Raw genomic sequence first — 11,624 nt, 5'->3', positions numbered from 1 at the left:
TGAAAATAGAACTATACTTAGTTGTCAACCTGGCTAGTGCATAGCTTACAAGCATGATACACAACTCAAATGTCTGCTGATAAACTGTGACAAAAGGCTCTTCCCCTCTGATGTGGGCTGTGACCAGTGTAGACACCATTTCCCTTTGCTTGCATTAGTTGCACTCATGAGCTGTAAGCACAGGCTGAGAGAGAGTTTCACTTCGGACTGGTCAATGATAACACAGATGAACTCGTGTACATTTAGCACCTCCAATTTCAGTTGTCTACAGACAGCTGCATTTGGAATAAATCTTCTTTTAATGCCAGGCTGCTGGGTTTTTCTGGAATTGGTTTGAAAGGCAAGAGACCTTGTTTTCTTTTATCCATGGAGTTGCCATTTTTTCATGGAAAGATAACAAGAAGAACCTGTGAAGAACTACTCAGCAGGAACAGAAAGAATGGTAGCTATTTAATACGAGAGAGTGAAAGCGTGGAAGGAGCCTTGTGTCTCTGTGTTTTGTAAGTACTGTAATACTAATTTTTTATTAGTTTTCAAATAGATCCAAATACAAGTGTTTATCTTCTCTAACATTAACAGTTCTTCCCTAATTTTAACAGACTCCAAGGAGGTGTATAAGTGTATTCAAATAATGCTGGTTGCCTTAGGCTTCCTTTCTAGTGAGTAGTGAGAGGATGGCATTTGCAAAAATACTTTATACAACATAGGATAGATGGACTGTAATTTGTTGATGCTGGCCTCCCTGCAGACAATAAGGGGAGCAAAGAGAAAATAGCTTAGCCTGCCAAAGCATGGAAATAAATTTACTCAGAGTTACTGCCTCTGTAATGATGAGTAAATAGAATTTTATCACTGCTGAGACACTGAACAGTCTCAGGTTAGTTTACACAACAGTTCCTTCTTTGTAGACTTTCTACCTGATGAAAGCTTCACCTGATGCTTCAAAGGAATTTCATCCAATTCAAGAGAATGGCCTCAGAAACTGGACTGTCTGTCAGTGGTTGACTTAGCTGTCCTAAAACTAGAGCAATCAAAACTGATGCTCTCACTGCTGTTTCCAGATGACTTTTGGATTAGAATTGCATTTTGAAACATTGCTTAGTATGGTTTGTGCACAAATTGATATGTACCTGTCAAATTAGTTGATCCATGGACAGAGACACGGATCCACTCACTACAGAAAACCAATTTTTTTTTGGTCCTCTACCGATTAGTGTATGGGGGCCGGCAGTAGGGCACTCCCATGGAGGATATGGAAGTCAGAATGGTGTGACAAGTTTGAAAGCATCTCTAATCTAATCTAATGATGCACAGCTCTGCTGATACGTCTTCCTTCACAGCACATTGCCCTTTTCATGCAAAGCTGTTCCGGGTCTCTGACAATGCCTCAGTCCAGAGCTACTGCTCTTGCTAGTGTTCTCCATATGGCTCAACATGCCACTCTCCAAAAAAATCCAAACTCCTTCTGCTTTTCTGCCACTGGATCTCCCTTGTGCCCAGACCAGACACTTTATTAATTTGTACCATATGCAGTTGTTTGTAATAATTTAGTAAATAATGTGGAAACAGAAGGTTCCCTTTTATTGGTAGTTTCATGTTTATTTAGTAAAAAATACAGTAGACAAATAATATCCAGGCAGTAACCTTTCAAAATTTAGCGGATCAGTAAAGAATGAGTTTCAAAAATCATCACCTTCTGGGTACTTTTTTTCTCACTCCTATGTCTGTACTTAAGGAAGGAACACCAACATTTATAAAATACTCTTAAGCCAGGAACATGTGAATTTCCACAGGTATCTCAAGGAGGAAAAAAAAAATCAAAAGATGCTTCCCTGTGATGCAATTCTTTTTATTAAAGTATATCTGCTCTAACTGGAAGTCTTATCCTGATTTCAGCCCATAGTAACTTTCTTTGCAAAACCAAAGTAGTTTATTTCCAGAGTAACCATTTATGCACAAGTTCCTTGAGCTAAGTTTTAATCCTAGGATTCTCCCTCTAATGATAGCTCAATTCATGCAGCTACAGCTGAAATCCTTCTGATTAACATATGTACCAGTTAAAATAACATGTTTTCAGATACTGTTTTCACACACACACACACTTATTTGTGGTGTATATTTCTTTGCAAATTTACTGCTTTTTTTGATTACAGTCATAATCTCCAGTTGGTTTTCTGAATAGCTGCCATTATGGTATTTGATAAAGCTTTATTTCTGTTGACAAAATATATCCAAATCCATCCGTATTGTGTGTGTTCAAATGCTTGCTTATTATTAAAAACAGTAACAACTAAAACTCTGGGAAATGAAAAGGAAGAATGATTTTCTTAGAAGCAGGACCTGTGCAGTCATTTTCTGGGTACTGGTGACAGGATATCATTTTCTGCTGCAGTCTCTCCAAGAATTCATCAGCCTTCCTGTGATACAACTGCAAAATGAAGTTCAGGGAGGTATCACATGTGAGAATGAGAGGAAGACGGATGGGATGTCTGTGGCATCAAATTACTCTTATATAAATGCCTGTGTTAGATTTAGTTCATTTGTTATTTGAAATCCTTAGAGTAATCTTGTATTTCTAGATATGAAATGTCTTCTCATTTTGCAAACTCTAGGGTCCCTTCTGTTCTTCTTTTCTATCTCTGTTTAATTCAATTTTACTGCACAAATTCTCATGTCTTTAATACTGCCTACTGTTTGTAGACATTTCCAGTCTCACACTTTATTAAAAATGTGGTGTTTCTTCCTGCCACCACAGTGTCAGGAAGTGTCAGTGTCAGTACCAGGGGGGTCAAAGACTTGGTCCGCTGTTAACTCCCTAAGATCATACGTGCCCTCGAGTATGTGCCCAGTATCTTATACACCTCTAGCTATACTCTGGTCAAATAAAACTTATTTTAGGTTGAAGTGGTCTGGTACATGATCACATTTGGAATACATGAAGGTACAGACAGCTCAAGGACTCATTGTGTGGGGCAGTGTGGGGGGAGTAACAGTATGAATTTGTGGTGCCACAATTACTTGAGGGCTCCCACAAGAAAAGCAGTTTAGATGAAAAACATTCTGTAGCTTCATACTCCTATGTATGTGATGGCAACCCCCTCACCTGTTCTTTTCTTCAGAGGAGCACCAGCAGATCTCATGTGGAAGGAGAACTGCGAGTTTTCTACAGAATCATTCTTTACCACTACTTACATTAATGTGGTTTTCTTTCTCTCTATTTGTCCCCCCATATTCCTCCTATAGAAGATATTCACAAAGACAGTCTTTCAGAGCATAGCTCCATGCCAGTGTGCTTGTTTCCATACAGCACTGCAGTCTTGTGTGCCAGGTGAATCTCTCATCCTTGTTCTCAGCTGTAGATCAGCCTTTAGAGAGGTGACTGCTTCTCTTGTGGACATAGTAATTAGTTGGAAGCCACCCTATTTTCCCCTAGAGGATGACTTCAGGGAAAGAAGAGCACCTCACTTTTGGTTTTGTAGCTATTTAGGTCTTCCTTACAGCTCCATTTTTTAAGAAGGGGTACATATGAGCACCGTTTTTCCAGTATAAAAAGGTTGTCTGATGATTAATCCAACTCAGTGTAAAATCTGAGAGTCAACCAGACCACAGCTCTCCTTCTCACTGCTGATGGAAATACTGCCGTTCTCAATTACACATGTGCCAGCCCTTTGCTTGCAGTTTATTCCCATGTTGGCTTTTGCACAAAGTGGTTTCTAGTACCATGAAGCAATTCTGTCAGTGGTGAGCAAAGCCTCAAATTCTCAGTTGACATCCAGCCCCTTCTGGATGTATAAACTTGACGCATTTTCACTTCTTTGACTTGCTGGATCTATTTTATTTGAGCTGTAGTAGTACAAAACTCAGCATCAGAAATGCACCTAAGAAGAAGGAGGAAAGCTCAGGCAGCTAGCTGATGTGGTGGTGAACGAGCTGGACACACTTTATCAAGATCTATGCTAAGCAAAGTGCAGTGACTGCAGATTGAATACAGCTCTCTTTGCTATATTTACCATTTGTAAGGCAAAAAAGAGCGCCAGAAATGTGGTCTAAAATCAAACAAATCTACATAGCAATGTACAGGGGTTAGATCTGAACTGGCAAGGCATGATAAAGTAATACTTTGGTTTCTGAGGCTTAAGAAAACAACATGCATGGCTAATCTTGGCTAACAGACAATTAAACAAATTACTTAGAGAATCTCAAGTCTTTTTAAAGCTCCGATATATGAATCAAGTGGGAAAGTGAATGCATATATATCTGTAATTTATGCTATTTAGTATCAGGCTTTCCTTTAGATTTTTTCTTTGTTTTTAGTCATTCATTGTATTGCAGTTTACTTTAAGATACAAGCAAAAAAAGACAATAGCTGGCTGTGAAGATCAACTGTAGCAGTCTAAGTAAGATGTAGTTGTCTGACTGTTGATAAAAAGCATAATGTATACAACATTTTTCACAGCTTTGAAAACCTCATCTACACTTACCGTATCTACAGGGAACACCAAGGATATTTTAGAATACAGGTGAGTAACTCTCATTTCATCTGTAAAGACTGCATTAAAGATCATTGTCTTGATTTAAAAAAAAAAAAAAAGTATCTGTATTAACACCTTACCTTACAAAATATTTCCAAGCTTGTTTTCCTCTTTCATCAATTCCTGACTTTTTAATGTTACACCTATTATTAAATATGAGCTATTATCTTTGTAGAACTCCCCAATAACCTAAGTGGATCTGTTATGTGTTGACCAGCTGCTTTCATATTCGACCATTTCTTTTTTATAGCATTGAAGAAAAATCTATCACTTTTGTTACTTGGTCCTGTTCCTAATTAGTTTTTCCTATTCGAAAGCTCTGCTATTGCATCCAGTATCTTGTAGGGATTAGGAATATTGCAATGACCTTTTTGATTAAAAGGGGCCTGTCTATAATTCTGTGCAGTTCTGACACACTTGAAGTGATGGCCCCAGATAACGTTGCTCATTGCTTAGATAAGCATAAGAGCAGACTGCATCAATCAAATCCTTAGGCAAAGTGAGAGGACACTTAGAAAGCTGGCTCACTTCTCTGCTTGTAATTGGACAGTCAACAGAACTGCCAACAATTAAGTAGCATTTAAGTGGAATGAGGAACTCACTCCATAAAGGACATGCCACGCTCTCATATGCTGGTAATTTCCTGCTTATTAGTGGTTTAGACTGAGTATGAAAGACACAATTTCCCACGAAAAAGAATGGTTTGTTGACAAAAAATAATCTCTTTTGGACTACAGGCACTCCACTGGGGTTTGCTGCTATGCCTATCTGCAGATAATAATTCAAACACTTTTACTTTTTTCAAACCAAATTTTGCTTCAAGTTTTTAAGTCACATTGTGTTGGCTTACTAAAAATAATAGACTTAAATATTAAATTGATGGTGGAGGGGAGATTATTTAGTTTTTTTAAGGGCTAGATTTAGCCATGAACTTTCTAGAGTGCAGGAGGTTGACCCTGACCAGCAGCTAAGCACCCACACAACTGCTCACTCCCTGCACCCGAGTGGGTCAGGGTCAGAGGAAAAGAACTTGAAGAGCAAAAGTCAGGAAACTCCTGCATCAAGATAAAAGGTTAAGAAGTGAAGCAAAGTTGTACATGCAAGCAAAGCAAAGAAGGAGATTAGTCACTAATTTCCATTGGGAGGCAGATGTTTGGCCATCTCCTGGAAAGTGGGACCTCAGAGTGTGTAATGGCTGCTTGAGAAGACAAATGTCATAAGCATGGATGTTCCCACTTTCCCTGAGCTTTCGTTGCTGAGCAAAGTGTCATACAGGATGGGGCAGACCTTTGGCCGATTCCCGTCTGCTGTCCTGCTGTTCCCATCCCAGCATCTTGCACATCCCCAGCCTGTTCACTGAGGGAGCAGAGAGCAAAAAAGAGACAAGCTCAAGGCTGTGCAGGGCACTGCTCAGCAACACCCAAAAAACAGGTGTGTTATCAACACTGTTTTAGTCACAAATTCAAAACACAGGACTATATAGGCTACTACAACGAAAGCTAACTCCATCCTGGCCAGACCCAGTACACAGAGGCAGTGGCACCTTGTCTATACAGGACTGAAGAGAAGATAAAGGATGCATAAAAACACAGAAAATGGAGCTATGATTTTTATTAGTTAGCAAATGAAGAGAAACCAAAGCTACATTCACTTTTAGACACTAATAATAGGACCCTCGCTGTGATTACAGCTGATTAATATGCTTAGTGTCTGTCACTGTCCTCAAGTCACCAGCGCTGCAACATCTCTGTACAGATCATGGGGGGCTGTGCTGTGGGAGCAGTTCAGCCCAGCTCTGTGAACCCACACAGTAAGAAGCAGTTTGTGAGAACACTGTCCCCCTGCTTAGGAGTGTCATTATCTGTGTTTGGCCTAAGGAGTCTCCAGTGCAAGTCACAATGCTGGACAAATAGTAAACTGCCTAAAAGTGAAAGCTGGTGCCAGGGAATTTCATATGGATCCTGAGACATGTCCTCTGCCTCTGTACATCCTTTGCTTGACAGTGCTGATGTTTTGTACAATGTTTGGCTTCTGCTGGTCATGTTGTTTAAATAAAACATCGGAAGTGAGAACCAAATACGTTGCCCTAAATGTGTGCTCTAAGGCCAGAGGGAAGTCTACTGCTGTCACTCTTTGGCACAGCTGTCACAGATTGCTGCAACACACATCTGAGCAAATATTTTAAACTTATGTTATTTTAAAAATAAAAAATAAAAAAAATCACCAATCTGTTTACAGAACAGCTCTTGGTAAACAAGACATAATGTATTGTTCCTTTCATTGAGGAGACTCTATGTGAAGGGCAGTTGCAAACAATTTGTGTTTCCCTTTCCTTGCAGACCTCTGAAGGTGTTCCAGTGAAGATCTTCAGAACATTAAAGGATCTAATATACAATTATGAAAAGCCAAATCAAGGACTAATAATAAACCTCCTCTACCCAATAAACAAACCAAAGGCCTCACAAAGAAGTCAGAGGCTCAAGTTAGAGAAGGATGACATTTATGATGGTGAGAAATTTAGCTGTGACTTTGTGGTCTTTTTTAAAGATGATTGCATTAACAGGTTTGTGGTGAATAGTTGCTACATGTCCTCTGAAACTAGCCCGTAGGGGCAGTTCAACATCCTTCCTTCTCTCTCATGTTCACTAGAAAATGGTTATTCCCAGCCAACAGATTACATACTCTCATCCACTACAAATTAACAAATTTAAATTACAAGAGATACAGAAGGCATGATGTTGCACACAGCTCACCCCTTCATGAGTGTTGATGCTCATGGGAAGGTTGAGAACCAGTTTTACCCAATGTGGTTCTGCCAAGCTGCCAGGCCCCTGCACTTCACTGGGAGTTGAAGCTGTCCTTTACCTTCATTGTCCAGGTTGAAAGCTATTTTTATACCAAAATCTCATTCCATTATTTTTGAGATGCTAGGGGGAAAAAAAAAAAGAGAGAGAGAGAGAGAGAGAGAGAGAGATAAAGCCAGCCAGCTTGTGGTTTGCTGTGTTTTGTATTAAAGCACCAGTCATATTTTTAAGTTAGTATGTTGAAAATAAGAAGCATATAACCTGGTGCTCAAGATCACAGCTTTGGAATGGGAAAGCTAGTCTCTGATTGATCTTCTTCTAATTTATGTTCACAAGTCTCAGGTATAAGAAGTTTACAATATTTCTACCTGAGAGACACATTATGCAAACAGGTACAGTAAAAATTAAGGTCTTCATAAAGTGCTGGATCATGTTTTGTAGCCCCATGTCACCTTTACATCCTTGGTTTGGGAAGGATGAATAAAGATACCATTGGTAACTGGTCAGCATCCCTTGCACTTTTGAAAGCCATTCTTCGTAATACTGCTGTACAATGCTCAGCTGCAGCATCCACCAGCTGCCAAATAGCCTTGAAACTCTTCTAGGTCCTTTGGCTAAGTGTTAGGAGAGCCACAGTGAGATGATGTGTGAGCAAGGAAAATCCTTTCATTAAGTACAGTTATCATAAAAGAAAAAAATATTGTAAGATCCAGTCGCCTGTGTATCTCATGACTAATGCTGGTTAAAATGTGGTTGTGCAGACCAGCCTCTGTGCTGCCATCACACCTCCTGTCGGTAAGAGAGATGCTGGTTTTTTGCAAACACTGAGTGCACAACAGCTCTGATGCTCCCTGTGTCAGGCAGATAGGATAGGGTGGGGTGAGCTCCCCCCACCTCTGCATGGACTAAGCTGCTTCTTTAGGGGTCAGTGCAGCAACAGCCTTGCTGAGAGAAACAGTAGAAAAGAGACATTTCCAGTGTCCATTTCCAACATTACATTACCACTTGTATCACTAATGCAAATAGGTCACATTTGCTCTAGAAAGGTCTTTATGGTGTCTTGTCATTGCTGCTCCAGGGATATAGAAAATTCTGCAGTAGCATGGATATATTTTTCAGAAAAATCAGGTTTAATAAATATATTATTATCTAGTCCTGCAACATGAACTTTTCTAGAAGATTTACAATGCCCTGGTCTGAACTTACAAGGACGAAAACAAACCCTTTCGTTTCACTATCAAAATGTTTGTGGTTGTATATAAAAATTGAGGGGTTTACAAATAATCAAATTATTTTGGAATCGTTGATGTTCAATTTTAACTTAATTTTCACTTACACAGCGCTCCAAACTTCCCCCTTGGGCTGCTTTATTACGTGCTCACAGGGGTACGTGCCCACAGGGCGAGCTTAGGTTGATGTCATGATGGATATCTCTCTGATATGCAGGCACCTGTAAAACACCACAGTGCTTCCTAAAGCAAGCACCATACTTTTCTGTAATGGTGCCTCACACTGCTCTGGGAGCTGGCTTTGCAGCACATGCAGGATGGAGCACTCCAGTGCAACCAGTGGAACACCTTGGGGGACTGGGGTCATGATACTGGTTGTTGGGCAATTCTGAACAGCATTTTCTAGCCTAGGAACAGCTTGTGTGAAGGTGGCTGCTTGAAGAGACAGTAGGTTTCCATAGTGGAGATTGAGTCCCAAGTGTCCCAAACCCTTTCCTTGGTTTCTCAAAAAACAGAACTGAAAAGATCTAGAAGAGAAAGGGTCTTTTCAGCCTCGTCTCCCTTAGTTGGTAGGAGAGTTTTTCTATTTTTTCTATTAGATATTTATTTAGAGAAGAAAGGATGTGTTATGCTATAGTCATGCCTAGCTCAGCTATTTCTCTTTTTACTAAGTAGGGATGATTTCTGGCATTTGACTGTTCCTCTGGAAGAAAGGGTCTCACATAGATACAACCGTGTATTAATAGAGCTTGCTGGCTCAGAAAAGACAACACAGGCTTCGCCTCCATATGGGCTCCTGGAGGGCCCAGTCCGTAGGACACAGAGCCTTCATGTTGGCCCTGCAACAGCCAAGAGAACACTGAGAAACCAAACTGAGATGTTGCTAAAACAGGGCCACTGGCCATTCTGCTTACATGGGGCTTTCAGAGGAGCCATCTGCAATGACTACTCATTTTTTCTAATTCTTTTTTTTACAGAAATTAATGACAGTGATTACATTGCTGTCTTACCCTGAATGATCTGCAACTTGATGATTTGGAAAGCTGCAGTGTCAGACTGTGCCACAGCACAGTGGATCAGCTGGGGAGACCTGCCAGCTGGGTATCCTCTGCTGTGGATCTGAGCCTTTGGAATTGATGTCCTCCTTTTGCAGACTATCAGAGCAACTGTATTTTCTCCTGGTAGAGCTAGTATAAGCTACTATATATTTTTGTTCAGCAGTGAAAGAATTAATTTTTATAACAGACACATGCATCCATATACGTATGTATGGAGGAAAGGTATCTGTGTGCATGCACATGTATTTTGGCTTTTTAGTCAGTCAACTGTCTGAGATGTCTACTGCTAAAATGGACAATTTGCTAGAAAGCAGCAATAAGAGTGCAATAAATGAATGTGAATAAAGCAGTACTTTATGGCAGAACTGATAGGTGTTGATAAAAACCATACACGACAAAAATTATATTGGCATCATACAATGCTTTAAAACCTCCAGCACCAGTTCAACCTCTAAAGTCTGTTATTTTGTGCATGATTCATGCTACCTCATTGTTGAATAAGTGGATAGTATTTCAGCTAAGTCAAAGAATACCAGTATTATTGTGTACTTTGAAATAATCTAAATAATCTAAATTAAAACAAAAACGTTAAATCTAATGCCATAAAGAATAAATCAACAACATTAAAATAATTTAAAATACTTTTAATGTTGATTAATGGTTCTGGTAGATTACAAAAGCAGTGGAAGTTCTACATGCATGTCGGTATGAACACACCTTTTTTTTATGCATGAGAACACAAAATATTTAATTTGCTACTGCCATTGGCTCTGTAATATAAAGTGCATGGGGTTTGTTTTGTTTCGTTTTAATCTAAGTTAATCTTGCCCCTAATTTTAAATGTTTAATATATGTTTTGTTCTGAAGGTGGCCTGCAACTAGCAGCCAAAGCTGGTAACTATGTCCTGATTCTCCCAGCTAGTACCAACACTTTATCCACTGATGATCTTGAGGAAGACATTTATATTGGTTGTGTATTTGATTAAGATCTTTCAACAATTATTTATGTATTTTAATGGGTAATACTAGTTACATTGCTTTCTATGTTTCTTTCACACATTGTTTATTAAAGGACTTTTAGATCTTTCCATGCTTTCAACTTCATTATGAATTTAATAGTGCTAACAGTTTTCGGCGCCAGGCTCAACTGGTACTTCTAGCACAAAGGAGACAAAAATTAAGAATATTAATTCACTCTGGCATTGTCAAAAACACTAACATACATGTCCAAAAATCATGAATTAAAGTAGTTGTCCGTGACAAATAGCAGTATTGGAAAGAAAAAAAAAACAAAACACAACCCTTGCTCTGTAGAAGTACATACACTGATGTGCCTATTTGCAGAATTCAGCTGCCTGCCTGATGGTTATCAGATGTATCAGACTGAGCAGACCCTGTGCTGAGGCATCCTGACTCCAGCAGCCTGGTCTTCAACAGAACGGACTACTGCAGTTTATCTGAAAAGAGCAGTCCCCCACACGCTCAGTCACATTGATGTTCGGAAAGGCCAAGTGAAAAGGAATCTCGGGCCGTGCCTCATGACCCCGACGGCGTTACTGCTGAGGGCTGAACAAGCTACTGCTTACGGCTGACAGGGCCAAGGTGCTGGGCTGCGGTGCTTGCGAGCTGTCAGTTGCACTGGTTCAGGCACAGTGCTGCAGGCAGCCCTGCCTTGAACTCGGATTTCCAACACGACGGCTGCAGCTCCAGGTGCTGCATCTAGACCCGAGGGTGCATCCGTGCCCACGTTCCAGTCGCTTCTCTGCTGTTATCTCCAAGGCGCTCAACTGAAGCAGAGTGTGCCAAGGATCAAGGACTTAAAGGAGGAAGCAAGAACCCAGAATGAAAAGAAATACACATTTCAATTAACGTTACGTTTACAATATCTAGCTGTGATTTACAGGAATAGATTTGCTGTGTTAACAGTGTAAGAAAATGAGGTTAATAGACACACTCCACTTCTTCACAGGCCTAATACATTAGGAAACAGTCAGTGCCCGA

At 40.0% G+C, this 11,624-nt stretch overlaps 1 protein-coding gene across 1 annotated transcript; it reads left to right on the top strand.

Moving 5' to 3' along the window:
- The first annotated feature begins 366 nt into the window (after positions 1-366).
- Positions 367-9,580, top strand: SH2D1B (SH2 domain containing 1B). The gene is made up of 4 exons (XM_051638438.1): positions 367-500; positions 4,457-4,520; positions 6,872-7,040; positions 9,543-9,580. The coding sequence occupies exons 1-4, from the start codon at positions 367-369 to the stop codon at positions 9,578-9,580; spliced, it is 405 nt and encodes a 134-aa protein (XP_051494398.1).
- The last annotated feature ends 2,044 nt before the right edge of the window (positions 9,581-11,624 follow it).

Source organism: Apus apus, chromosome 1, assembly GCF_020740795.1.
Source record: "Apus apus isolate bApuApu2 chromosome 1, bApuApu2.pri.cur, whole genome shotgun sequence".
NCBI lineage: Eukaryota > Metazoa > Chordata > Aves > Apodiformes > Apodidae > Apus > Apus apus.
This window is presented reverse-complemented; position numbering and strand designations above follow the sequence as displayed.

What these genes read in the sequence shown, in the direction of transcription:
- SH2D1B (XM_051638438.1), top strand. Translation starts at nt 367, where the DNA reads ATGGAGTTGCCATTTTTTCATGGAAAGATAACAAGAAGAACCTGTGAA. An exon ending in GCCTTGTGTCTCTGTGTTTT is followed by an intron (nt 501 to 4,456) that starts GTAAGTACTGTA and finishes CATTTTTCACAG; the next exon opens with CTTTGAAAACCTCATCTACA. An exon ending in AAGGATATTTTAGAATACAG is followed by an intron (nt 4,521 to 6,871) that starts GTGAGTAACTCT and finishes CTTTCCTTGCAG; the next exon opens with ACCTCTGAAGGTGTTCCAGT.